Raw genomic sequence first — 23,567 nt, forward strand, 5'->3', positions numbered from 1 at the left:
GCACCAGACAACTGTGGTGCCCTGGTGGGTACCTGGTGGTAGTGGCAAGGCAGCAGCTCGCGGCTGCAGGAGGGGCCGGCTGCCAGCTGGGGGTGGCAGTTGGGCAGAGGCATGGCTGTGCCCCCCACGGGAGGCCTGGAGCTGCAGGGCAGCCTCGTCCCTCCAGCCCCCAGGCCCAGAGAGCTGAGCCCTCTGGGCCCACACTTGGGCCGCGTTCCCGGAAAGCTCGGTGCCAGCACGGCTGACATCGCAGACGGTCTATCGACGTCCCCTAAGACGTGGCTCACGTCTGCAGGCAGCGTGCCAGGCCAAAGCGGGGGCGAGGCCCCAGGTATCATGCCAGAGCGGGGATCGCAGCCAACCCAGTGGCCCCCGTGCTGCCGTCCTGGGCTGGGGCTGGGGAGCCCCGGAGTCACTAGCTGACCATCCCTGGAGCCAGTGCAGCCTCTAAGCAGCAGCATCTGCTGGGCTTGATGCCTGCTCCCAGGAAGGGGTCCTGTGCACAGGTGTGCATGCATGTGGCCGTGTGCGCCTGTGTCTGTTGTCTGTGTGGCGGAGGCAGCGGTGCTCAGTGATTGCGATGGGCGGGGTGACTGGGGGCGAGCAGAGCAGGAGGGTCCTGGGCCGAGCTGGGCCGGTGTCCCTGAGTCAGGGTGGGGACAGTCCTGGGGGCAGCGTAGCCGCCCCCCACCCCCAAGCTGTGTAGAGCAAATTGATGTCAGAGCTTTTCCCAGCTTGAGCCCCCAGCAGTCGGTTTGCTGGGGGCAGCGGTGCTGCTCATAGGCGAACGGGTCGCTGGAACCCTTTGTTTCCCTCACGCCGCCATCCCCAGGCCTGAGAAGTGATCGGTTTCAACTCGGGAAGCAGGTCTCACAGCCAATTGAACGCAGCCTCTCAGGAGGCAAAGGAACTCATCACCCCAACCTGCCCCGCCCCCCCAGCCCTTTTACATAGAGGTTCATGCCCTCTTCTGAGGCTCTGTGCTGGGGTGCCTGGGCAGTGGGCCGGTGGCCCCGGGGAAGGGTGGTCGCCTCCAGAGACAAACACCCTCCTGTGGGGCCCGGCTGCCTCCCCCGCACATCGTCCCCAGCAGGAGCTGCGCCCGCTCTGTGCCCAGGGCCAGTGTGCTGCCTGCCCGCACGACCGCAGGCCTCATCCCTGTCCTGGTCAGCGGTGCTGGGGTCACCGCCCCTGCGGGGTGGATGGGGGAGGACGCTGAGGGGCAGGTGGGAGATGGGGATTCCAGCCACGGGGAAGAGGCGGGACCTCCGTGCACACGCCTGCCTGCCCCCACGACACGGCCTCGGCCTCTGTTCGCGCTTCTCCATCTCGTGACTCCGAGCGCTCCCGCCAAAGAGGGCCGAGCTCTGTGGCGCTCCGCGGGCCCCTCCCAGCGGCCTCTCCCTTCCCTCTCAGTCGTGGTCCCGTCTTGTCTGTCTGTCTGTCTGCTCCGGGGCACGAGCTTCCCAGGGCAGGGCCCCATGGGGACAACTAGGGCTCGAATGGGCACGGGCTACTCTCCAAACAGTACGATGGCCACTGGGCCCCTCGACCGTGTCGGGGTCCATGTCTCTGCGCGCCCTGCCCGGCCCCTTGGCCCTCTGTGGAAGGTGCAACGTGGGTTTTCAGGAAGAAGGCAGGCAGGGCCTCGGGGTCACCTGGGAGCCAGGAGCAGACTCAGGCGGGTCCAGCACACAGAGCCTTGGAGCACGGCCTGCGGGCGCACGGGCTGCCGTGTGCAGAGCAGACGGTCAGCGAACGTGCCCATCAGACCACGAAGCCCCGGCCCACCATGCCCCGCTGGGTGTGAGCAGGGTCAGGCTCCCCACGAAGTCGCTGTCCAGTCCTCGCCATCCACGCGTTGACCAACCGCTTAATCACGCTCCTGTAATCTGAGACCCCCCCACCCCCCAGCTCAGGCTGCAGCACAGCACTTTCCCAGGACAGATACACGATACACTCCAGCAGTGTAACTCATCCAACAGTGTAGAATCTAATTAATGTTACAAATCATGCTTTTGAAAACCCTGCCCTTTCTCAGTCAGCTGACAAGCACCAGAGCACGAACAAACACGTGTTAACGCATCTCCGCGCCTGGCGGCTCTTCCTTCTCCTCCCCGTGCAGGTGAGGACCTGTGTGTGCTGGCGCAGTGCAGGAAGATGCGAGGATGGCCGGGCCGCCCTGCACACAAAGCACGGGGGGACGGGGTCCCTGTTAGGAGAGGCCCCGCGGGGTGAGTGGGGCGCACCTCGTGGCCGGCGGTGGCTGAAGCAACCCCAGGGCCTCTCAGCTCCAGGATGGGGAACAATGTGCTCAGAACTCCTTCCCTGGTCCTTTCTTTGAAGAGCATGGAGTTGGGGGTGGGATGAGGGGCTCCTTGGGTGCCTTCCCCACCACACATGAGTTTGAATAAATTGAGAGAAATACACACTTGACTCTTCTCATTTCGGGAAGCACTTTCTAGTTAATGGATGCTATTTTTCTTTCCCGGGAAAAGTGACGGTGCTTTTCCTGGAATTGCTTCTGCGGCTGCGTTGCCCTGTTGCGTTTTCAGGCGCTCCCAGGCACACTCTGAAACTCCGCCCCGGTCAGAAGCCCACCTTCCCAGCTCACCCATCTCTTCCCCACCTCCAGTCCTCTCCAGGGCACCAGGGTTTGGCCGAGCACACTGGGGGGGCCAGGGCCCGGCTCTCCACAGCATCTGCTTTGATGGCATCCAGTCTGGAGGAGGTGACTTCCCACCTTTGCCAAACTCCCTCCTGGAGCAGGTGAGGACTTTCCTGAGGCCACGGCTCCTAGACCAGGGAGGAGCGTGGTCCCGGGTCACCTGCCTGGGCCTGTGGCTGCAGGGGGCCGGGGTCTCCAGCTTTCTGGGTGGCCTGCTGGGGCAGCAGTGGCCACACAGGCCAGAGTGTTGGTGGCCCCTGCCCATCATTCTCTGCAGACACAATGCCCCTCACTTCCCAACTAGCAGCAGGGTCCCTAAGGTGTCTTTGACCTCCACGATCCTGGCCACAAGTTCCTTGGATTTCAAAGTGTGACAAGCTCTGCTGATGCAAATACAAGCTGCCTTCACACTCCGGGTTCTGACATCCGTCTGCATAGAACCGCACCGGGAACGTGGGGCAGCACTGGTTCTGCTCTGGCAGCCCAGGCCCCTCCTCCCACGATGCTTCTCGTGGGAAGGAGGGGCCCCATTCCTGGACTGTGACCTCCCGGCCAGGACAGTGGCACAGGGACACGGAGCCCCTGGCATTCCTACAGATGCACAGGTGAGGAGAGGGGAGGCTGGGGGCCACCAGCAGGTGAAGATGCGCACGAGGCCGACCACCTGCTCTGTGCGGTGAGCAGGTGCGCCGCCCAGCAGGCCTCCCTTCGGGCAACGCAGAGAAACGCCAACACGAGAAATGCAGCCAATGCACACGGAGGTGCCCCGGGACGGGCGGAAGCGCAGCTGCTGGAGGCACCACGGCACAGCCGCACAGGCAGGAACGTTCCACGTGCACAGAGGCTGAGGCTCACTGGAGAGGACCCGTCTTCCACTCCGCCAGGTGTGCCCTCGCCTCCACAGCCCACAGTCCGTCCCCAGGCTCCACGGAGGAGGCCCCAGAGGACGCTGCTCTCCGAGGGGCTGCCTGGTGCCTGTCTCTTAATCACTTCATTGGCACCGTGGTTATTTAAAAAGCAGAAAACATGGGACTTCCCTGGCGGTGCAGTGGTTAATCCACCTGCCAACGCAGGGGACACGGGTTCGAGCCCTGGGAGTCCAGGAAGATCCCACATGCCGCGGAGCCACTAAGCCCGTGTGCCACAACTACTGAGCCTGCGCTCTAGAGCCCACGAGCCACAACTACTGAAGCCCGTGTGCCTAGAGCCCGTGCTCCGCAGCAAGAGAAGCCACCGCAATGAGAAGCCTGCACACCGCAACAAAGAGTAGCCCCCGCTCGCCGCAACTAGAGAAAGTCCGCGCACAGCAGCAAAGACCCAATGCAGCCAAAATAAATAAATAAACAAAAAACAAACAAAAAATCCCCAGCAAACACAAGCGCTGGGGGAGGATGTGGAGAAACTGGAACGCTGGTGCGCTGCTGGTGGGAGTGGAAAATGGAAAATGGTGTGGAGGTTCCTCAGAAAGTTAAAAACAGGATCACCGTGTGACCCAGCAGTCGCGCTGTTCCCAGAATTGGGAGCAGGATGGTGCTCACAGCAGCGTCACTCACAGGCGCCAAGAGGTGGAGACAGTGTCTATCGATGGACCGAGTGTCTATCGATGGACGAGCAGCCGGACGCAGCGTGGAAGGAACGTCCACACGACAGAGCAGGAGCCGGCCTCAAAGAGGAAGGAGGTCCTGACACCTGCTCCAGCGTGGACGGACCTAGAGGACACGATGCCGAGTCAAATGAACTGGACACGAAAGGACACATCCTACATGACCCCACTTCTATGAGGTCCCTGGAGGAGATCCATAGAGACAGAAAGTAGGAGGGCGGGGGCCAGGGGAGGGGGTGGGCAGTGAGTGTCTCATGGGGACAGAGCTTCAGTTTGGGAAAAAGAGAAAGTTCTGGAAACGACGGTGGTGATGGCTGCACAGCAATGTGAACGTGCTTGATGCCACTGAGCTGTGCACTTATAAATGGATGAGATGGTAAATTTTATGTGTATTTTGCAACAAAGTTAAAAAATAGAGAAAGCTATTTGCCTAGTGAAAGCTTGGGGACAGCTGTACCCTCATGGGAGACATGCCAACTCCCTCTGGCGGCTCCATCTCTCCCAGGTGACCCTTCATGCCCAGAGGTCACAGGTTAGAGGTCAGGTGCAGGAGGCATCCCCACAGCACGGAGAGGCCGCGCTGAGAGCTGGGAGCTCCTGTGTCCACACCATCGGGAAACTGTTTGGGGTGCGGGGATTCAGGGCCTGGGTGTCCTCCCGGGGCCCTCAGGATATGGTCATGGCTGCGACTGTGGGTGGGGGCAGCGCTTCCTGACCGCGGGGCTGCGTGTCCCGGTGCTCAGGGTCTGGGTCGCGCGGGCAGGTCGTCTGAGTGCGTGGCCCTGAGAGGCTGGGGCATCGCTGAGCAGCTGGAACGCAGGCGGACGGTCTGAACCCTGGGGAAGGACCCTCGTTCACCTGCAAAGCGCCGGGGGGACGAAGCCGCCGGCCCCTCGCACTCTGCCAGTTCCCGCCTGACATCCAAGCTGGCGTCCACTGGGCATCCGCTTGGAGGGAAGCGGCTCTAGCTCCGCAGCCAGTGGAGGAGCGCCCTCACAGGGCCAGGCGGTCGGCAGGGCCGGGCTGCCCCCTGGTGGATGGCGGCGGGGAACCCCCAACCCCCGCAGCTGAGCAGTGACTTGCCCGAGCAGGGCCCCCAGTGCCCAGGCCGCTGATGCGGAGGCCCTGGAGGCGCCCAAACTGCCCCTGGGGAAGGGCACGCGGGGTGGAGGGTGGGCGCTGAGGTTTTCGGGATTCCCTGGAAGAAGGCGAGGGCTTGGCCACCCCCGGTTTGGGAGGCCTCCTCATCTTTGGAACGGGGGTGGAGAGAGTCGGGGAGCCAGAGGGCAGCTGAGCGCAGTGCCGGGCACTAGAACCGCGCCCCCGCGCCCCCATCCCGCGAGGTGTGGACGCTGTTGGGAGGTCCGAGCGAGGAAGATCCTCCCAGGTCCCCCTGCGTTTCTCTCTTCCGTGGCAACTCTGGAGAATTCAGGCCAGTGACTGTGGCTGCCCAGGGTGAGCCCTAAAGCCTGGCCCCATGAGGATGGACAGACGTCCCCCCTGGGGAGAAGAAGCAGAGCTCTGGCCGGGGCACAGCGGCATCTGCAAATGGGCTCTGGCGCAAACTGGCAACCGCAGTGGCCCAGGCGGCACCCCGGGAGTGGCTGGCTGCCCAGACCAGGACTTGCGGTCCCAGGAGGGGCCTGGGAGGTGGCGTCAGCTAAGCAGAGCTCTGCGTCTTACAAGCAGGCAAGGTGAGCATGCCCGGCGGGGTGGGGGGGGGGGCGCCTCACAGCCACAGGGCAGGACTCCACACTCCCCAGCAGGCCGCTCCATCTCAGGAAGGGCCCTGGCCGGGTACCACTTTACTGCCTCTCGGCCCCAAAACGACCCTTCCTGCCCGACTCCGTGCTCCGGGAGCTGGACCCTGAAACGTGTCGCTTTGCCAGCTGGTGCTGTGCTGGGCGCTACAGGGACCCTGTGGGGAAGAGGCTACAGGGTGCCCACTCCTAACCCCTCAGGCACAGGGGTTTGTCCTGGGCGAGTTCTTCTGTGTCCCAGCGTTTCCTGCACACACGGCCTGGCTGGCAGCCATCGCCCAGGGAAGCTCCTCCAACCCAGCGGGGCTGCGGCCACACCCTCTGTCTGCAGGGTCTGAGTCTCCGGAGGGGCTGGGCTTTCCCTCGTCTCCCGGGACTTCTTTCCCAATCTCCACTCTAACTTTCACAGGAGAGACTTGGCAGACATATGAATTCAGCTGACAACCTAATTCTGCAACGCACACAATCAAATTGTTTGAGCCCCGAGGCTGTGAAAAGTGAGGGACTCTCAGGGCCGTGGCTGGAGCTGAGTGCGGACCTGAGCTCCCGTCCAAGACATCAAGGGCCTCGCGGCCGCCGTCACTATCCATAGCCACGTGCAACCCTCGGCTCCCGAGGCCCAGATTCAGCTGGCACATCACAGCTGAGTTCGGTGGCAGCTCAGTCACTCCCAAAGCTACCACGTGCCACGAGTCACATCTCCCATGGCCTCAGCCCCACGCGGTCAGGCCCGAGGATGCACCCAGGCCGGTCCCCACACCCCAGCTTTGGGGGCGCCTCCTGGGGCCACCTTCGCATTTGCTGTTGCCATATTCCTGCTTTCACCCCTTTGAGTATTTTGCTGTCTTTCACTAGTTAATACTTTCACGTTCAATTACTGGTGTGACTTCTGTCTTCTGGTGGCTTCTGGTTCAGGCATCACCACCATCCATCCGACGCTTGGGCCAAACATGCAGGGACATCTTCGCTTCTGCTCTTGTCCACCAGTCCAGTGTCTGTGCCTCCAAACCACCCCAAATATGGTTCTACACCCCATGCAGGCCGCCATCACCTCTCTCCATGAGTGAGGGCAAGAGAAACCTTCCAAACACAGGGATCAGGTCACCAACTCCTTCCAGCACTTTCTGTGATGTGTAGGATAAAACTCCAACCCCTCGTGGCTCCAGGGCCTACGCGTGGGACTGCCCGGACCTCCTGCCTTGCCTCCCCCGACCCCTGCTCTGGCCACGCAGGCTTCTTCCTGCCTCGGAGCCCAGCCTCGCCCTTCCGCTGCCTGCAATGCCCTTCCCTGAGGTCTCCATGTGGCGGCCCCTTCCCATCCTTCAGACCTGGCTCACGCGGCATCCTCTGGCCCCTGGCTGCATCTCTGCAGCGCCGGCCGGGCCCACAGGCTGGCGTGCAGGAAGCACAAGGATGACGGATTCTGGGGGCCCGAGAAGGTCTTCCCTGCACCTGCATCTCTTGGCCTTGTGGCACCTAAAACCCCCCATCAACCCGAGAGTAGCAGCTGCCACGATGACGGGGGGGTGGGGCGCAGAGCCCTGCTCGCGAGGAGTGGGGAGGGGCCCTCGCCTGCTTCCCCAGGTTGTCGAGGGCACTGGGACCCCACGGGTATCTCCTCTCAAAAAGGCTTCACCAGGCCATTCCCACAGGAGAGAGTGCTGGGTCATGGGGTGTTTCAGGAACCAGATGGGACGGAAAGGTGTTAGCAGGTGGCCCTTAAGCTCTCTGAACTGCATCTTCTCATCAGCGAAACGGGAACGGTGGCCGACCCTGCCTCGCAGGGTCAGAAGCGCAGCACCTGGGCTGCGCCCCGGGCGGCACCGGCAGCAGAGGACGCCCGGCCGGTGGGTCCAGTACCTCATAGATGGAGCCGTCCGCATGGCGCAGCGTCCCGTGGCCCGGACCCAGTCGCCCTCGTACTCATCTCCGTTCCTGAGGGACAAACGCGGAGGCTGCTCTCAGGCTGGGAAGGGCCAGGTGGCTGTGTGACGCACACCGGCTCCTCCGACTGGGGCTCAGCACGCACCCCCGGGACCAAGGCAAAAATAGACCCGGAACAGATGGCGCAAGCTGCGGCCTTGCCAGGCCCCGGCCAGAGGGGCAGGTGGCCTTGGCACCCGGTGGGGTGCAGTGATGGGAGGCCCCACTTGATGGGCCCCAGGTGTGAAGGTTTGGAGAGGATAACGGGAAGGAAATGGGGGGCCTGCAAATCCCAAGGGCAGGATTTTGCACGAAAACTGCCCAGAGTGTGAAAGACGCTCAGTACTGGGCCGGAAGCAGAGAGCCCACGGGTGTCACCCGACTCGGCCGCGCTCCACCCTTGCACCCACCCGACCTTCCCACCTGGTGTTTCATTGGAGGAGGGGGATGGATGTTCTTTCTACCAAATACACACAGAACCAATGTCAGTAACTGAGGGAGAAATTGCAGGATCATATGAAAGAATCACAGACCGTACTTTCAGGGCTGGGTGTTTGATGGGGGCACGGCCCGCAGGACGGTGGACTCACCGGAAGACTGCCCGCCTTGGGCCGTGCCGCTTGTTGTTGTGAAACGACCCCCAGTGCACTTGCCCATCTGCGTCTACCAGGTGCCCCTGTCCTGGAGGCGGGCGAGAGTCGAGGGTCACCTCGTGCCTCCATTGGGGAAGGGGGTTGTCTAGAAGAAGGATGGGGTCGGCACCCCCTGTAGCCGGGCCCCATGGGGGTCCCTCGGCCCCGCCATCCGATCTGGGGCGGCCTGGCAGCCACAGGCAGCGGGAGCAGCTCTGAGTCCAGCTCTCAGGGTCCCGAGGGAGGATGGGGGCGCCTGGACCCCCGAGCGCCGGCGACTGAAATGCTCTGCTGTCCGGCTGGGCTGATGCTGCCGCGTGGTCAAGGCCAGCTCGCAGGTGCCAGTTCACGCTGAGGACCGACCGTCGTGCGGGGCCTCTACCACCTACTCAAAGGGCCCAAAGGCCAGAGGAAGTGCTCATGAGGACACGGAGTCTCAGGGCCTGGACACTCGGGAAGGGGAGGGCGTCCTGACACCTCACGGGAGGGCTTGGAGGGGGACAGAGATGCGCCCACGCCGGGCGTGCTGTCGGGGCTGGGACTGCTCCGCTCGCTCCAGCGACCCCGGGGCTCTGCCTGCTGCTCCCCGGAATGTGGCCTCCTGGCTCGCTGGGTCCCACAGGACGTGGAGGAGGTGACCGAGCCGAGGGTCAAGAGGACCCACAGCGCTGGTCGAGCCACTGCGACCCTCAGCGAGGCCAGGAGACCCGCCTGGCCGAGCCCAGGCCAGACCACTGACGCGGGATCGAGGGCGAAGGCAGAGCGGGGACCTGAGTCACCGGGTTTGAGGGGCTTCGCCGTGAGCCCTGCGCTCCGAACTGCACCGGACCGGGGAGCACACTCGCGCCCGGGCCCGTCCCGGCCCCGAGTCAGTATCCGGGGAGGGCTGGGGTCCGGGCCCCCCAGTGTCCACCCCGAGGCTGATGCCTCACGCCTTCCCGCGGACCCCGGACCTTCTCTCAGGCCGCGGAAGAGCTCCCCATCGTAACGTCCGCTGGCTTTGTACTTCATGACGCCATGTCCTTGGGGTTCTCCCAAAACAAGCTGTCCGGTGTAGGTGTTCCCTGGTGTGGACGGGAGGCGGGAAGCGGTGTCCAGGGTTACCCTCGTTTCCTGAGTCCAGTGGGATAACCAGTAGTTCCTGCCCGACCCCCAGGCAGTGGTAGCAGAACACGGTGTCCCTTTATCTCACTGCTCACCCTGAACGAGGGAAATGGGACTCCCTCCCTCCCAGCAGTGTACGTGCAGACTCCATCACAAGGGGACCCTCTCTGGGGCATCTGTGTGCTGGGGGCAAAGGCCCCGCCAGGCCAGAGTCCGTGGGGGTGAGGCTTCTCTCCGCTGAGAACCCAACACCCGCTTGCTGGTGGGGGCCTGAGGTTCTGCGGGCAGCAGTGTGGCCACCCTGCCCCAGGCTGGCATGAGGCCATTATGAGACACCTTAGGGAAACCAGGGGTCCCCACGTTACAGATGGAAGTGCCTTCTGCACCCGGAAGGGAGGGGCCAGCTCACACCAAGGTTGGTTTAGGAGGAAAGCGTCGGGCCAGCTAACCTGTCAGGGCCCAGTGCCGGCAGCCCTCTCCCGTGATCTCTCTGTCTACAAACTCACCTTCGTAGTAACTCCCGTCTTTAAGCAGAAGTTTGCCCTGACCTGGTGAAAGATGTCGCGTTGTCAGGCAGTGGCTGGGAGTGACCGCTGGCCTGTGTGGCCGGGCTCGTTCTCAGGGACGAGAGCGGAGCCAGCCGTGAAAGTCTTTGCGTTTGGCTCCATCTCTCATCCAGCACGTGCTCTCTGCAGGCTCACCCACACACATCCACCAACAGGAACGTCCGTGAAACATGACTGAGCGTCGTCCTGCTGTCCTGGCCATCAAAAATGCAAGGACCCCGCCCCCAGACTTCCTCAGAGGGGACTCGACGGCCACGTCGCCTCTGTCAGTGCAGTGGCAGAAGGAGAGAGAGAGAGTCTGTGGTCAAAGGGTGACACTGAAGCACACATTTCAGAAAGGAGGGACCACTTTGTCCAGGCCAGGAAGAGAATCAGAGATTTCAGCACAAAAGTGAGAAACATCTGTGGGGCAAAAACGTTACAAGAAAAGTCAATAAAAGTCAAAAGGTTCAAAATATAGAAAATCCTGGCAGCCAACAGATATAAAAATAGCTCATGAGAAAATACTGAAAGAGCAATCCTCCAGTAGAAAAACAGGCAGAGGATGTGAGCAGACAGAACCTCAAACAGGCATAAAACCATGAGTGTAAACTTTGGAAAGTTCAGGCCTGCCTCTGGGGGGGACTCCAGGGGACTTTCACTTGATACTTGCTCTCCTCTGCTGCTTAGATCTTCTATGAAAACAGGCAGTCTCTTTATCATCAGAAAAAAAAGAAAAGCAGATTTCATCAGCACCAGGGGAGCTGTCCAGGCCTCCAGCGCTGCAGGATGGACCCTCACGGGCACTAGTGAGTGCTGAGGGCCCGGTGTGGCCAGCACCTGTGTGGCTCCCAGATCGGCAGGGACACGGGCCATCAGCAGCATGGATGCAGGAAGAGGCCACAGCCCATCCTTACCATGTTTCCTGCTTCCTCTCCATTCTCCTTCATATCGAAAGAAAGAATTCGGGTAAACGTAGACTCCGTAACCTGAATGTTGAAAGGAGGGTGCACAGGTGAGCAAGAGACATAGGTGACCCGGCTGATGACCAGCAAGCACTGAGGTGTGGGCCTTTCAGGGGGTTTCTCCAGGTGTCTGTGGCTTCACCCCCCAGTGAACTCCCCTGCCCACTGCTCCCCAAAGGCTCAGTTTGGGTCACGACTCTCCCTGTTCATCTGTTTATGCACCAGACACGCTGAGCACCTACTCTGTGCAGGGAGGCCCGCGGGGAGGCAGGCTAGGAGTGAGCACAGGGTCTTTGAGAGGAGCGCTCGGGTTGGTGGGAGGGTGGATGGGTGTGTGCGGGGGTGGGGAGCCTTCCTGAGAGGGGACATTTGAACTGAGCCGAATTAGCTGGGGGTAAGTGAGGGCACAAGGGGAAGAGCCGTCCCGGTCATCTCTCTGCAGGGACCTCATCCCCCCAGTGGCCTCCTGTGCCCTCCGGACAAAATCCACACTTGCACCCAAGGAGGGTCTGCCCATCGTCACTGCTTGACACTCAGCTGCTGGGTGCACCATCCCCCAACTCCAGTAGTTCCTGGATGGGGCAGGGCCCCCTTCCCACCAGCCCCCCTATTTCAAGTCCAACTTGGGGCGAGCAGCTCTAGGGAAGCTTGGGGTTGCCAGACTCTGGTATCTGCCATAAATGAGGCTCGGGTTCTACCTGAAGTTAAGAGGTGTGGACTCGTATCTCTACGGCCCCGTTTTTTTCATTCTATGAACAGGTCCTATCAAACCTCCTCTGATCGCGCGTCGGGGACGTTGGGAGGCGCGGTCAGAGGAGGCGACCCCTTCCAGGACGCAGGGACACCCAGGGCCGACTCGGTTCCTGCCGGCTGGGTCTCCAAGACACGGCCGGTTCTGCTACTCTGGGCCCGGCACCCCGCCCATCCCACGGGCACCGGAGCACGCGAAGGCGCGTCCCTCCCAAATCGGGGGCGACAAGGCTTCCGGGGGTTGCGGGCTGGGCTCGGGGGAGACGCGCGTGGGGAGCCCCGCTAGGCTTGGGGTCCGCGGGTTCTGGACTTCCTGAAGTGAAAGTGCAGGTGCGGGGACACGCAGGGAGCGCCCGGACCTGCCCGCCTCCCTCCCATCCGGACCAAGGCCCGGCAGGGCGCAGTCGGCTGTTACCGTCCCGCGGTGGCCGAGCCGGCGGGTCTCGGCGCGCCAGGCGGGAGCTCGCGCACCCATCACGGGCGAACGCCATCTTGCCTCTAGAGTTCCCCTTAGCAACCTCATAGCACTCCTCCATTGGCTCGTTGGTCGCGAGGGGGCGCGGCCTCGGGCTCAGTCTCTGGGCGTTACCAATCTCTGGAGCGGAGTTGTCTGGGCCCGGAGCCAGAGGACGCGACTGCGCTTGCGCAACGCGGCGAATTTCCGCTGCTTACATCCCTTCCGCCGACGGGACCGCCTCGCCAACGGCCTGGGCGCCCGCACCGGAAGCGGAAATGGTTGGAGGCTCTCGGCCCCGCCCCGGCGGCCATCTTGAAGGCCCGGGAGGCGGTGCCGCGCAGGACGGAGCGGAAGTGCTCGGCTGTGTCTTCCCGGACCGAGCGAAGCGCCGGCGCGGCCGCCACTCGCGTCCTCCTTCCTGCGGCCCTCGGGAGACCGCGCTCGGCCGCAGTGGACCGCGAGGTGCCGGCGGGTGGGGTGGGGCGGGGGCCGGGCGGGGGCCGGGGTCTTGGGGGGCCGCGCGCGGGGCCGGGGCCGAACGGGGCTCCTGGAGTCTCCGCGATGACCGGCTCCCGCCCCCCGCTGGCGTGTCCTGGAAGGGGTCGGCCGCCCGGCTCGGGCCGTGGGGCCTCGGTGTCCTCGCCGACCCAGGGCGGCCTGCGGGATTTGGGTAGGAAGCGTCGCGGTGGACTTGGGTCTCTTGAGGTCGAGTCCTGGCCATTCTGCGAACCGAGGATTCCGAGCGCTCGGGCCGAGCCGCCCGACGGCGTCCCGCGTGCTGGGCCCAGAGCTTCCTCCGGAAACTTGCCGTGGGCACCTGGGCTTGGGAGCGTCCCGGGGCGCCTGCTGCTCGGTCGGGTGGGTCTCACTTTAGGGGATGTGTAAGGTGGATCCCCCGGGGCCCCCGGTTCTGGTGGTGCAGGTGCGGTGTGGTCAGGGCCCGGTGGAGACGGGAAGGTGGTCACGCCCAGGGGAGGGAGCAACCGGCGGTGGGGCTTGGCCCAGCGTTCGAGTGGATGAGGTCTGGAAGGGCATTTCAGCGGAGGGAACAGCATCAGAAGGCAAAAGTGTGGAAAATTACCACGCTGGGGACCCAGGAGGAATGGGGAGGGGGGATGAACGGAGAGGCAGTGGGAGCCAAACAGTGGGTGACCCGTGCGCCGGGCGGGACTGTCCTCTGTGCGTGATGGGGGTCATCTGAGGAGGGATGTCCACTCCACAGGCAGGTGCAGTGATGACTCTGGAACTCTGTACGCAAATCTCCAGACGTGATACTCCTGGTCTCTGCTTGGAATGGTTTTGTCTTATTTTTGCCTTTGTTTTCTTGAGGCTGAGCCTGAAGCAGTGACATCCCACAGAGAACTTACCCACTGCGAGCTTTGTGCCGGGCCCTGTGGGCCGTGGGGCTGGCAGTGGACAGACAAGGCTCCCCCTCAAGAAGCTTGCGTTCTAGTAGGAGGCAATAGAGACAGAAAGCGGAAAGCAATCAGAAACGATCGTCACACAAAATAAAACAGGGTGACGTGATGTGAGGGGCCGGCACCTGTTGGACAGTCACAGGGGGCCTCTCTCGAGGAGGCGGCCTTGGAACAGCAGAGGGGAGAGGACCGCAGACGCCCAGCCGTGCGAGGGTTGCCCCGATCGGGAACAGGTCTGACATGTCTGAGGGAGACCCGCTCGCTCCCTCCCTCCCTCGGCCGCCCTACGGGCCAGGCCTGCTGCTGATGCTAACACCACGGCTGGTCGCTCACTCCCACAGAGGCCCGGGAGGGGCCTACGGTGCTTTACAGATCGGAGTGGGGCCGGCCGAGGTGGCCTGCGGGTCACGCCATAGACAGGCCGTTTGACTCCAAAGTTCACGTTCTAAACGTCGCTGTCGGCAAGCTCAGCCACGGCGTGGAGCCGTGTGTTACCACGTATGTCGTTTGCCAGGTGATCTGAAATCGGCTGTTTTGTTTTGGGAAGATTTTCCACACGTTCAGTTGAAAGAATGAGACTTAAAAGCGGTCATTTCTACTTAGGGCACGTGCTTTAAAGGAACAGCCAGGTTTTTCTAACGTTCATCTTAATGCGTCAGCTCAAGGAGAAGCGTTTTAAAGGTAAACACTTTGGTCATAAAAAAGTAAAATGAGGGGTACTTTGTATGGAACCGAAGGGTAAATGATGTTACTGATGTAGCTTTCCGCTGGCCTGGCTTTGGCCTAAAGAGGGTGGCTGTGCTAGGTAACAAGTTCTCATGTAGCCCCTTTTAAAAAATGGAATTTTCCCCAGTTGAATGTAAAGACAAACCTCCTCAAAAGACAGGACTGGGAGCCACAGTTCACCTGTTCAGTTCAGCCTCGGCTCCCCTGAGAGCAAAGGGCATTTCTCAGTCTCCTCCATGGCACTCCTGCACCCCCTAGCCTAGCTGGCCCCCTCCACGCGGTGGCTCCAGGAAATGGTGTCATTGAATGACAGACTTTTCAGCACAGGTGTGATGACGTGTGTGGTGGGACTGCTCGGGTTATTTTAACACCTGAGCTGTACAGTTGACCCTTGGACAACACAGGTTTGGACTGCGTGGGTCCCCTCACGTGTGGAATTCTTTCATGAGAAGCATCCTGCGGTGCTGCACAGCCTGTGGTCGTCTGAACTGTGGATCCAGAGGCCGCGGCTGTAGAGTTACACTCGGCCTGTCAACTGCTGGGGTCCGGCGCCCCTAACTCTGTATTCTTCGAGGGTCAGCTGTAACGGGCACGTTGTTCCACTTGGGAATCGGGATCGCATTGTGAGCCTGCTGTCTTGCTCAGTGCACGTGGCGAGGACGTGTCAGCAGGCGTGGGTTCAGGCCCCGGCCCCGCTGTGCACAGGCCGGGCGTTAGGGCGGCTCAGGCCGTCGGGAGCCGTGGTTTTCTGTCTGAATGGGAAGGGCCGCTGTGCCAGCAAGTGCCATCTCCCTGATGAGGAAACTGAGGCCGCACAGCCGTGCCACTCAGGGGCCCTGGAAACAGACTCCGAGCTGGAGTCGACTTCTGGTCCCCAGCCCTGCCGCGGTGCCAGATTGGGAAGGAGCCGCCTGCAAGTTTGCGGGCAGCGAGAGCTTTGCCCCGGCATCTTCACCAGCTTCAGGCTGTCAGGGCCCTCCGTCCTCTGCATCTGGTCCCGAGGTTCAGGCGGGGGTGTGCTGGGCTGCAGGAGCTGAGGTCAGAGCTACTCTTGACTTTGAGAAGTGGCTTAAACTACTTGGGGCTTAAACGTAAGGTAGATAGCTAGTGGGAAGCAGCCACATAGCACAGGGAGATCAGCTCGGTGCCTTGTGACTGCCTGGAGGGGTGGGATAGGGAGGGTGGGAGGGAGACGCAAAAGGGAGGGGATATGGAAACATATGTATATGTATAACTGATTAAATTTGTTATAAGGCAAAAAATTAAAAAAAAAAAAACTACTTGGGGCTTGATCCTCTGTTGTGGAATGGGGGTGACGATGCCCTTGGCTTCCCTTAGTGACCTGGGTTCTCGCAGGCTAGATGCGCATGGAATCGCACAGCATGTTGAAATGGTCAGGAGCAGATAGGATTACCTCCACGCACAGATAAGGAACTGGGACACAGACGGGTGATCACCTGAGGATCCTGGTCATGGAGTGGGGACCGGGTCTGGGAGGACCTGGAGGTACACAGCTGGCACTGTGGGCAGTGGCCTGGACGGAGGCCAGGGCAGGGCCTAGAGAAGTGAGGGCACCAAGGGGAGCCCGAGGAGTGGCAGGAGGAGGTGCTGGAGGCTGGCGAGCCCTCGGGAGGCTTGGGCGCAGTGGCCCGTGCTGTGGACCGGCCCCGGGAGGTGGACACAGAAACGGGGCCACAGGACTTGGCCGTCAGCGAGGGCGGCTCCTGGGGACCTGCCGGAGGAGTGTGAGCCAGGTGACATTAGCAGGAACGAAAGTCCACCCAGTGCTGCTGCTTTGCATGTCACATGCCTTCCTGGCTCTCCACCAAAGCGTGTCGCTGGCTGGTTTCTTTTTTCTGGGTGACTGGTGGTAAAGACACACAGAAGGAAGCCACGGTGTGTATGAAACAGTGAATACTGAGGAAACCTGCTTGACAGTGTTGATGAAAATAGGGCAAAATGATCCAGTCCTTGAGTGCTTTTTATTTAATTTAAAAGTATGTTGTATTTTTCTTGTATACAGCATGTCAGAAGGTGACAGTGTGGGAGATTCCGTCCATGGGAAACCTTCTGTGGTGTACAGATTCTTCACAAGACTTGGACAGGTTGGTTTTCGGGTCACTGAGTTGCGGAAACATTGAAATGAGACTTGACCCCGGGACGTTTCCCTGGGGTGTAAGTGTGCTGGCAGCCCCCGCAGGGTGGGCGGCCCCTCCCTGGGTTTCTCGTTCACCCTCTTGGAAGCTTTTCCCGTTGCCGTGAGGGGCCTGGGTCTCCTGAGGTTCAGGCCATGTACTTGTCTTCTGTGTTTTTTCCCAACGACTTTTAAAATGTGAAAACCATTCTTAGCTCCTGGGCGGGATGGACCTGGCGGCCCCTGCTCTGCCCTTGCTGTCCCCTTGTCCAGACACCCGTGTCCGCGTCCCCTCGGCCCCTCTGGCCCAGGCCTGCGCTCCGGGGCGGGAATACCCCTTGGGGCTGCAGCGAGGCCTGTGAGTTCTGGAGGAAGGAGTCTAACTCAGTGAAGAATCGCACAGTTTGGTTCAAAACTAAAACTGTATTGATTTTTTAAATTCAAAAATAGCATCTGGAAAAGTTCATAATTATTGAACCCAGGCGACGGGCACATGTAGGCTCATGTTCTCTCTCATGAATGGTTGAAGTTTTTCATAATTAAAGTCTCAAAATTAAATTTAGAATACACACGTGTATATTTATTACACACACGTGCACGTGTATGTAGGCACACATGTGCACATGTGTGGATCTAAGGATTAAGGCAGTCAGCTCTGCGGCTCCTGGGCGGGCTGGGACCGGCTCTGGGGGAAGCAGGCTTTGGGACAGGACCGCGGGTGGAGTCCCACACGCAGGGTGGTGACATTCTCCTTTCTCTGTCCCATCCTCTCTGGGGTTTCAGTTCAGTCTCCCCACGATGGCCCCTTGGGCCGATGCTGTAGGGCTGTGAGCTGTGAGAGGTGGTTCTGCAGTGTTTTTGCTTAAGGGGTGGCCTTGCCTCGGGAAGCACCGCAAATCTTGGATTAACTGTAGTCACCGCTTAGTGCCGTTGACTTAAAATCTGAGGCAGGTGCTGGCAGGAAGTGTGCTCTGCAGAAGGAACTGCAGGGTCTCTGTAACTTGGGCGCTCTCTTTTCAGATCTATCAGTCCTGGCTGGACAAGTCTACGCCATACACGGCTGTGCGATGGGTGGTGACGCTGGGCCTGAGCTTCGTCTACATGATCCGAGTTTACCTGCTGCAGGTTGGTGGGGGGTGGCGGTGACGAGTCACCGCACTGTGGTGTTGGCTGGGGTGTTGTTTTTCCTTCTGCTTCTGGATTAGTTGGGTTTATGGTGAAGGAAAGGGTCTCTAAAGATCAGTTTTCAGTTAAGCACCAAGTATAAGAAAGACTTCAGTGACTGTCTTTAAGGGGGGTTGTTTACGTCCCACCCTAAGTTGCTCGTATTCTGTTGCTGGACTTACCAGGACGGTCTTGGTGTCACAGCCGGGCCTGGTGAGGTGACAGCGCTGTCCAGTGTCCTGGTCTGCACAGGGGACCCTCTGGCGCTCCTTGACCCTTCTTCGGGTGGGACTTACGGGGGGGCTGGGGACTCTAGGGACAAAATCACCTGGACTGGCCACCCCATTCCCTGGGTGCCGTGAGCCGTGCTGGTGTCTGAGGAGGGCCGGGTGGGGTGACCGAGGGTGGCACAGCTCCTCCAGGGGACGGACGCCCTCCCTGCACCTTTGGTGAGTGCCGGGCTCCTGGACGGGGGTGTTCTGTAGACCCTGAGAGGAGGGCGGCTCATGCTCCCTTGTGTCCAGAGGAAGGAGGCTGAGGCTTTTTCTCCCCCTCCTTGAAAGCAAACACCCTCCTTCCAGGTATTTCCCAAGGTTTAGTAGTATGTGTGTGCCTAGATGGATACTTCACCTACTGGATGCTATGCTGGCGTCCAGTGCTGTGGGGAATTCTCACCTAAGCTAAGCGTAGAGACCTGTCCTTGGATGGTATTGCGACTGCGTTCCTACAAGGAAGCCTAGCCCTGGCTCGGCGCAAAGGCGGTGGGGCCTGGTCCAGCTCTGCAGCAGGGTGTGGTCTGTATTGGGTGTCTACAACTGATGTTCAGTTTGCTGTGATCGGGTCTAGATTTGTTTAAGAAACTGGACCTTGGTCCATTCTCAGTGGAATGAATTACCTAGAAACCTTGACTTGGGGGATTTGGGCGGGGGCGGGTGCATCTCGTACGGGTTGGTTCTCCTGTGCTCTGAGCTGAGTCTCCCCGACTTGGCGTCCCTTCAGACTCAGCCCGCCACGAGGAGCTGTGGGAACACTCAGCTGTTAACTCTGCACATTTAGGTCTTTGTTGTTTGACTTGAAAACGTTTTAAGGTAGAAAGGGCTCATCTTGTTTGTGTGAAAATGTTTAGGCTTTTACAGTTGGTCCTGCAGTGCAGCTCTGGTTCTGATTGGATGAAGTCTCTCCTCTAAGAGCGAGTCACGTGGCACGTGTGCCCCCTTCTCTGTGCCGCCTGAGGGGGCTTTGGCTCCATGACACTTTGCTGACTCGTGCTTGGTTTCCTGATTTTCCAGCTCTGTCTTTCTTGTGGGCAAACGTTATGGACATTCCTGACACAGTGTGTGGTGGTGTGAACCGCCCGCCGGAAGGAGCTCGAGCCCCAGGGTCTCAGGCTGGTCCGGAGCCTGCGTCTGGGTCAGGTGCCACTGGCCGAGGGCAGGGCTGGTGACCCGGGTGTGCGGCTTTGTGAAGCACCCCCGTTTCTGCTGCCTTCCGGGGGGCTGGTGGCTTTACGTTCTGGGTGCACCTAACTGGACCCTTGAAAACGTGTGCCGTGTGGACCTTGGCTTATCCACTCTCAAGACCCGCGGTGCAGTTTAAGATAAACTGTCAGCCTGGATGCTCACTGCACTTCAGTCACTTGTTATGACTCCATGTCCTGGTTCAGTCCAGACGGGGAATGGGTTCAGGGTGGCCTCACTGACTGTCTCTCCTTCTCTTCCAGGGTTGGTACATCGTGACCTACGCCTTGGGAATCTACCATCTAAATCTCTTCATAGCTTTCCTTTCTCCAAAAGTGGATCCTTCCTTAATGGAAGATTCAGGTAGAGTAGAGACTGTCCACTTTGCTCTGTTTGGGGGAGAGTTGTGGTCTTTCTCTACTTCCCAGGATTTGCTCCATTTTCTCTGGAAATATTTGAAATCTAAATTTTGGGACTGTTCTCTGGGTGCTTAAAATGTACCCGCAACTTCTGTGATCCTGACAAGTTTGTGGAACGACTTGCTAAGCCCCTGTGACAGTCACAGGAGGCAGGCGCTCCTGTCACCCCCCTTTGGCAGATGAGGAGAGTGAGCCGTCGGGCCGTGGAACCTGGCGAGGCCCGCGGGGGCTGGGGAGCCAGGGCCTGCTTCCTGGGAGCTGGCCCGTCCACGTCCCCTGCACGCTTGCCTGTTAGGTCCCTTTCTCAAAAGCAGGCTTCCACGGTGGCTCCACGTGGCTGACTGAGGCCACTGGCCCCCTGTTGTCCCCTGAGGGCGATGGGTTGAAAGGTTCGTGGCTCTGGCTGCTCCCGGCGTATCTGGGCCAGGTGGGGGCCTTGGCACACACCTGCTGGGCCGGCTGGGGGCGGGGACGGCTCACGACCGGAGGCCGAGGCCTCCATCCGGCGGGTCGCAGCCACTGCTGGGAAAACCCGACGCGGCTCCTGTGGAGCCCGTGGAGTCAGAGGCACAGTTGTTAATGGCAGAGGCACACTTCACGCAGCCTGTTCACATCACGACTGGAGCCTGTGTATTTTTTTTCTGTGGAGTATTTGATGCAAACAGCAAAGGAAACAACCCTTTCATTTGGTGCTGCACTGGGGGATTAGGGAACAAGAGGCCCTTCCAGTGGCCTCAGCTTCTCCATCTGTTACCTGGGGGGGCACCTTCCTGCGGCGGGCGGGAGGCGGCTCGCGGCTCACTGCAGAGCGCAGCCGTCCTGAGCCCAGCGCCCCTGAGAGGACGCACGGCGCCCGCCTCTGTGCCCTCGTGGGCTGTGGCCTTCCATCCGCCCTGTACCTCGTGTTGTACCGTTGACGCGTTCCTGAAAATCGGCGTGTGGTTGAATTTTTACGTGATCACTTAAAGTGGTCTTAAAAAGAAATTCTAATACAGATCTTCTAAAGCAGTGAATTGGTTTCTAAATCAACTGAAGGTCCCCATTTTATGTCCGGTTAAAGGATGTAAATCTGTATGTCACGTATCAGGCCTGCTGGTTCACAAGCTCTAGGGAACCTTCAAAGGGCAACGGTGGAAATGACGAGGTGCACTGCCTGCCTCACCTCCGGTGACCTTCTGCCTTTCAGACGATGGCCCCTCGTTACCAACCAAACAGAATGAGGAGTTCCGGCCCTTCATTCGAAGGCTCCCAGAGTTTAAGTTTTGGTGAGTCACTTCCTAACGGTGGTTGCGAAGGACGCCCGTCCCCACGCGTGGCTGTGAGACGGGGGCAGGCGCTTCGGTCCCAGCGAGCCATCAGCTTAGTCCTTGGAGAAACGCCAGTTCTGTTGTGTTTCCTCACTTTGAACGTTGACTCACCCAGAGCGTGAAGCGTGCCCGCTGGGCATGGAGGGGGGTCACAGGGCCTTGTAGTACCCACCCCCCTCCCAAGGTAACACTGCTGCACCTCGACACCACAGAAAAGAGGCTGCTTCTAGGGAGGTGGGTCCCGGCTATGTGGCACACTGGGCCTCGGGGGGACGCTGCTTTGTGCACGGCGCCCCTCCCGGTAGCCGGAAGGGGGACCGGCTCTCTCCCCACTCGGTCCTCGGGGTGGCCTGGGTGTCCCCAGGCCTCCTGGAGGCGGTTGCGTGTGTGTGACATTGTGACAAGTACGAATGTGACGGGAGGATGGAGGTGACCCCCTAGTGTGTGTGTGGTGGGGGGCTGGTCTGTGAACGTGTCTGTCCTGTGTTGTCACAAAAGTGAAGGCTGAGAGCTGCCGCCCTTCAGCCTGTCCTCCTGCCGGCGCCCGGTGAGTCCCTGTGGGATGCGTGTGAAACGCTGGGCTCGGGGCTGCCGGGGTGGGGTGGGCAGCGGGCAAGGCCGGGTGCTGCCCGCCCTTTGAGGTGGCCTTTGTTCTCTAGGAAAGGGAGACCAAGGGGGATTTTAAGGAGGGCTGTGGCCCTGCTGGGCTGGGCCCTAAGCCGGAGGGAGGGCGGCCCTGAGGCCTGAGTCCATCTGCTTCTTGTCCTCCCAGGGGACACTGCTTGGCCACTGGGGGATGGCCTGCTGGGCGTGTGGGGCTCAAGCCTTGAGGCTCGGGACTGGATTTCTAGACGTGGGCCCCAGCAGCACATGGGGGCATCTGCATCCCCCAGCTGTCGGCCTGGGCAGTGCCAGGGCCCCCACTGCTGTTTTACACTTTGTGTAATTTCAGAAAACTTCGAGTGTCCAAGGGACTAAGAACGCTGTGTCCGTGGTCACACGTAGTACGTCAGACACGCCACACGCAGCGCCCACCCCGCTCCGCACGTGGAGACCCGCACCCTCCACGGGCCGCTGGCCAGCGCTGACCTTGTCTCCTCCCGTTAGGCACGCGGCGACCAAGGGCGTCCTGGTGGCCATGGTGTGCACCTTCTTTGAGGCGTTCAACGTCCCGGTGTTCTGGCCCATCCTGGTGATGTACTTCATCATGCTTTTCTGTATCACGATGAAGAGGCAAATAAAGGTAAAAGCCCAGATGGTTCTGCACCGTGAGACAGTGCCACCCGGTACCGGTAGCTTTGGGAGAGCCGGCTCGGGCCCGAGACACGGGAGGGCCGTGTGGACCCTGCTCTCCCTGCAGGTCTTATGGGTGTGGTGCCCGCTCCCCGCCAGCACAGCACAGCCAGTTAACACCCTCAGGTCTGGCACATGATACTGCGGGACAGTCGGGGGCCCAGGACCTGCCGGATGGTGTGTTCTGCCAACATCCCCCTAGAACGGGCCTGGCCAGACAGGGTGGTGCGGCTTCATCCTGGCCTCCCCACCCCGCCAACCACCTGGGCCCGGGTACCGCCCATCCCACGTCCCCAGCTCAATAGCGCTAGCCCGTCCGGCACACAGGGCGTCACGAAGCCCATCCCACACCCTCAGGGTTTCCAGCAGCTCGGCCGGCTCCGCTGGGCAGTGGGGGGACGGGGGCGTCCGCCGGAGCTCTGGCTCCACGCCCGGTATGTGGAGAAGGTGGGGCTCAGAGTTGGAGGGAAGGTGGGTCACGGGGAAGCCGTGCTGAGACGCGTCTGCCTGTCCCCAGCACATGATCAAGTACCGGTACATCCCGTTCACGCACGGCAAGAGGACGTACAAGGGGAAGGAGGACGTGGGCAAGACGTTCGCCAGCTAGACGCGGCCGCCCTCCGCGGGCCCTGGACGGCCGCAAGCTGCTGTGACGCCGTCTCCTTTCCTCACATAAAGTAGTTGATTACAAGGGAGTTGTTTTCTTTTTAAAAAGGAGCTTCAATTATTTGTAACTGAAATATCAGGTTCTTGAAGAAACTGGCATTTAAACCGAATCGCGTTGATTTATTTTCCAGTGCTGGTCAGGCGTCCAGACGCTGGCCTTGCAGAGCGCAGGCCGGGCGGACAGCCGTGTGGGCTGGGGGGCGGGGGCGGGGGGCCGGGCCCACGGAAGGAGCCAGGACGCCAGCTGCTGCCTCCCAGGACGCTCACCGTGGCCCCGGAGGACGCTCGCCTGTCCGTCCGGCGCGTGGAGGAGATTCTGCAGCAACTCCGGGCTCCAATGCCAGTTTCCGAATTTCATCTCGCTAGAGATGTGTTGAGTTGGCCTCGATCATAATGACTCAAAACTTCATTCTTAACTACCGTGATTGCTTCTGAGGGCCTGGAATTATAAATATATATATTTTAATTGTTTGAGATTATTTTGACACATTTCTTTGATACGTGAAGGGTTGTTTTAACTTAAACGTGTTCTCATGCAGCAGCCCCTTTTCAGAGACACCCGGCAGGAGCAGCCAG

The 23,567-nt window shown here is 60.5% G+C and overlaps 1 protein-coding gene across 2 annotated transcripts; it reads left to right on the top strand.

Moving 5' to 3' along the window:
* The first annotated feature begins 12,709 nt into the window (after positions 1 to 12,709).
* Positions 12,710 to 23,465, top strand: RER1 (retention in endoplasmic reticulum sorting receptor 1). Of its 2 annotated transcripts, none has more exons than XM_082614486.1 (7): positions 12,710 to 12,869; positions 16,575 to 16,656; positions 17,706 to 17,810; positions 19,570 to 19,669; positions 20,912 to 20,990; positions 22,140 to 22,275; positions 22,843 to 23,465. In XM_082614486.1, the coding sequence occupies exons 2-7, from the start codon at positions 16,576 to 16,578 to the stop codon at positions 22,930 to 22,932; spliced, it is 591 nt and encodes a 196-aa protein (XP_082470612.1). In that variant the 5' UTR covers positions 12,710 to 12,869; position 16,575; the 3' UTR covers positions 22,933 to 23,465. The 2 variants fall into 2 exon arrangements, with proteins under 2 accessions (XP_082470612.1, XP_082470613.1); XM_082614487.1 differs by lacking the exon at positions 12,710 to 12,869 and adding an exon at positions 13,660 to 14,506.
* Positions 23,466 to 23,567: the final 102 nt, after the last annotated feature.

This window comes from Mesoplodon mirus (assembly GCF_964341445.2).
Source record: "Mesoplodon mirus genome assembly, chromosome: 3".
NCBI lineage: Eukaryota > Metazoa > Chordata > Mammalia > Artiodactyla > Ziphiidae > Mesoplodon > Mesoplodon mirus.

Excerpts from the sequence above, each read along its gene's own strand:
- RER1 (XM_082614486.1), top strand. The coding sequence starts at position 16,576 with ATGTCAGAAGGTGACAGTGTGGGAGATTCCGTCCATGGGAAACCTTCT. Across the intron at positions 20,991-22,139 it reads CTCCCAGAGTTTAAGTTTTG|GCACGCGGCGACCAAGGGCG; the intron begins GTGAGTCACTTC and ends TCCTCCCGTTAG. Across the intron at positions 22,276-22,842 it reads CGATGAAGAGGCAAATAAAG|CACATGATCAAGTACCGGTA; the intron begins GTAAAAGCCCAG and ends GCCTGTCCCCAG.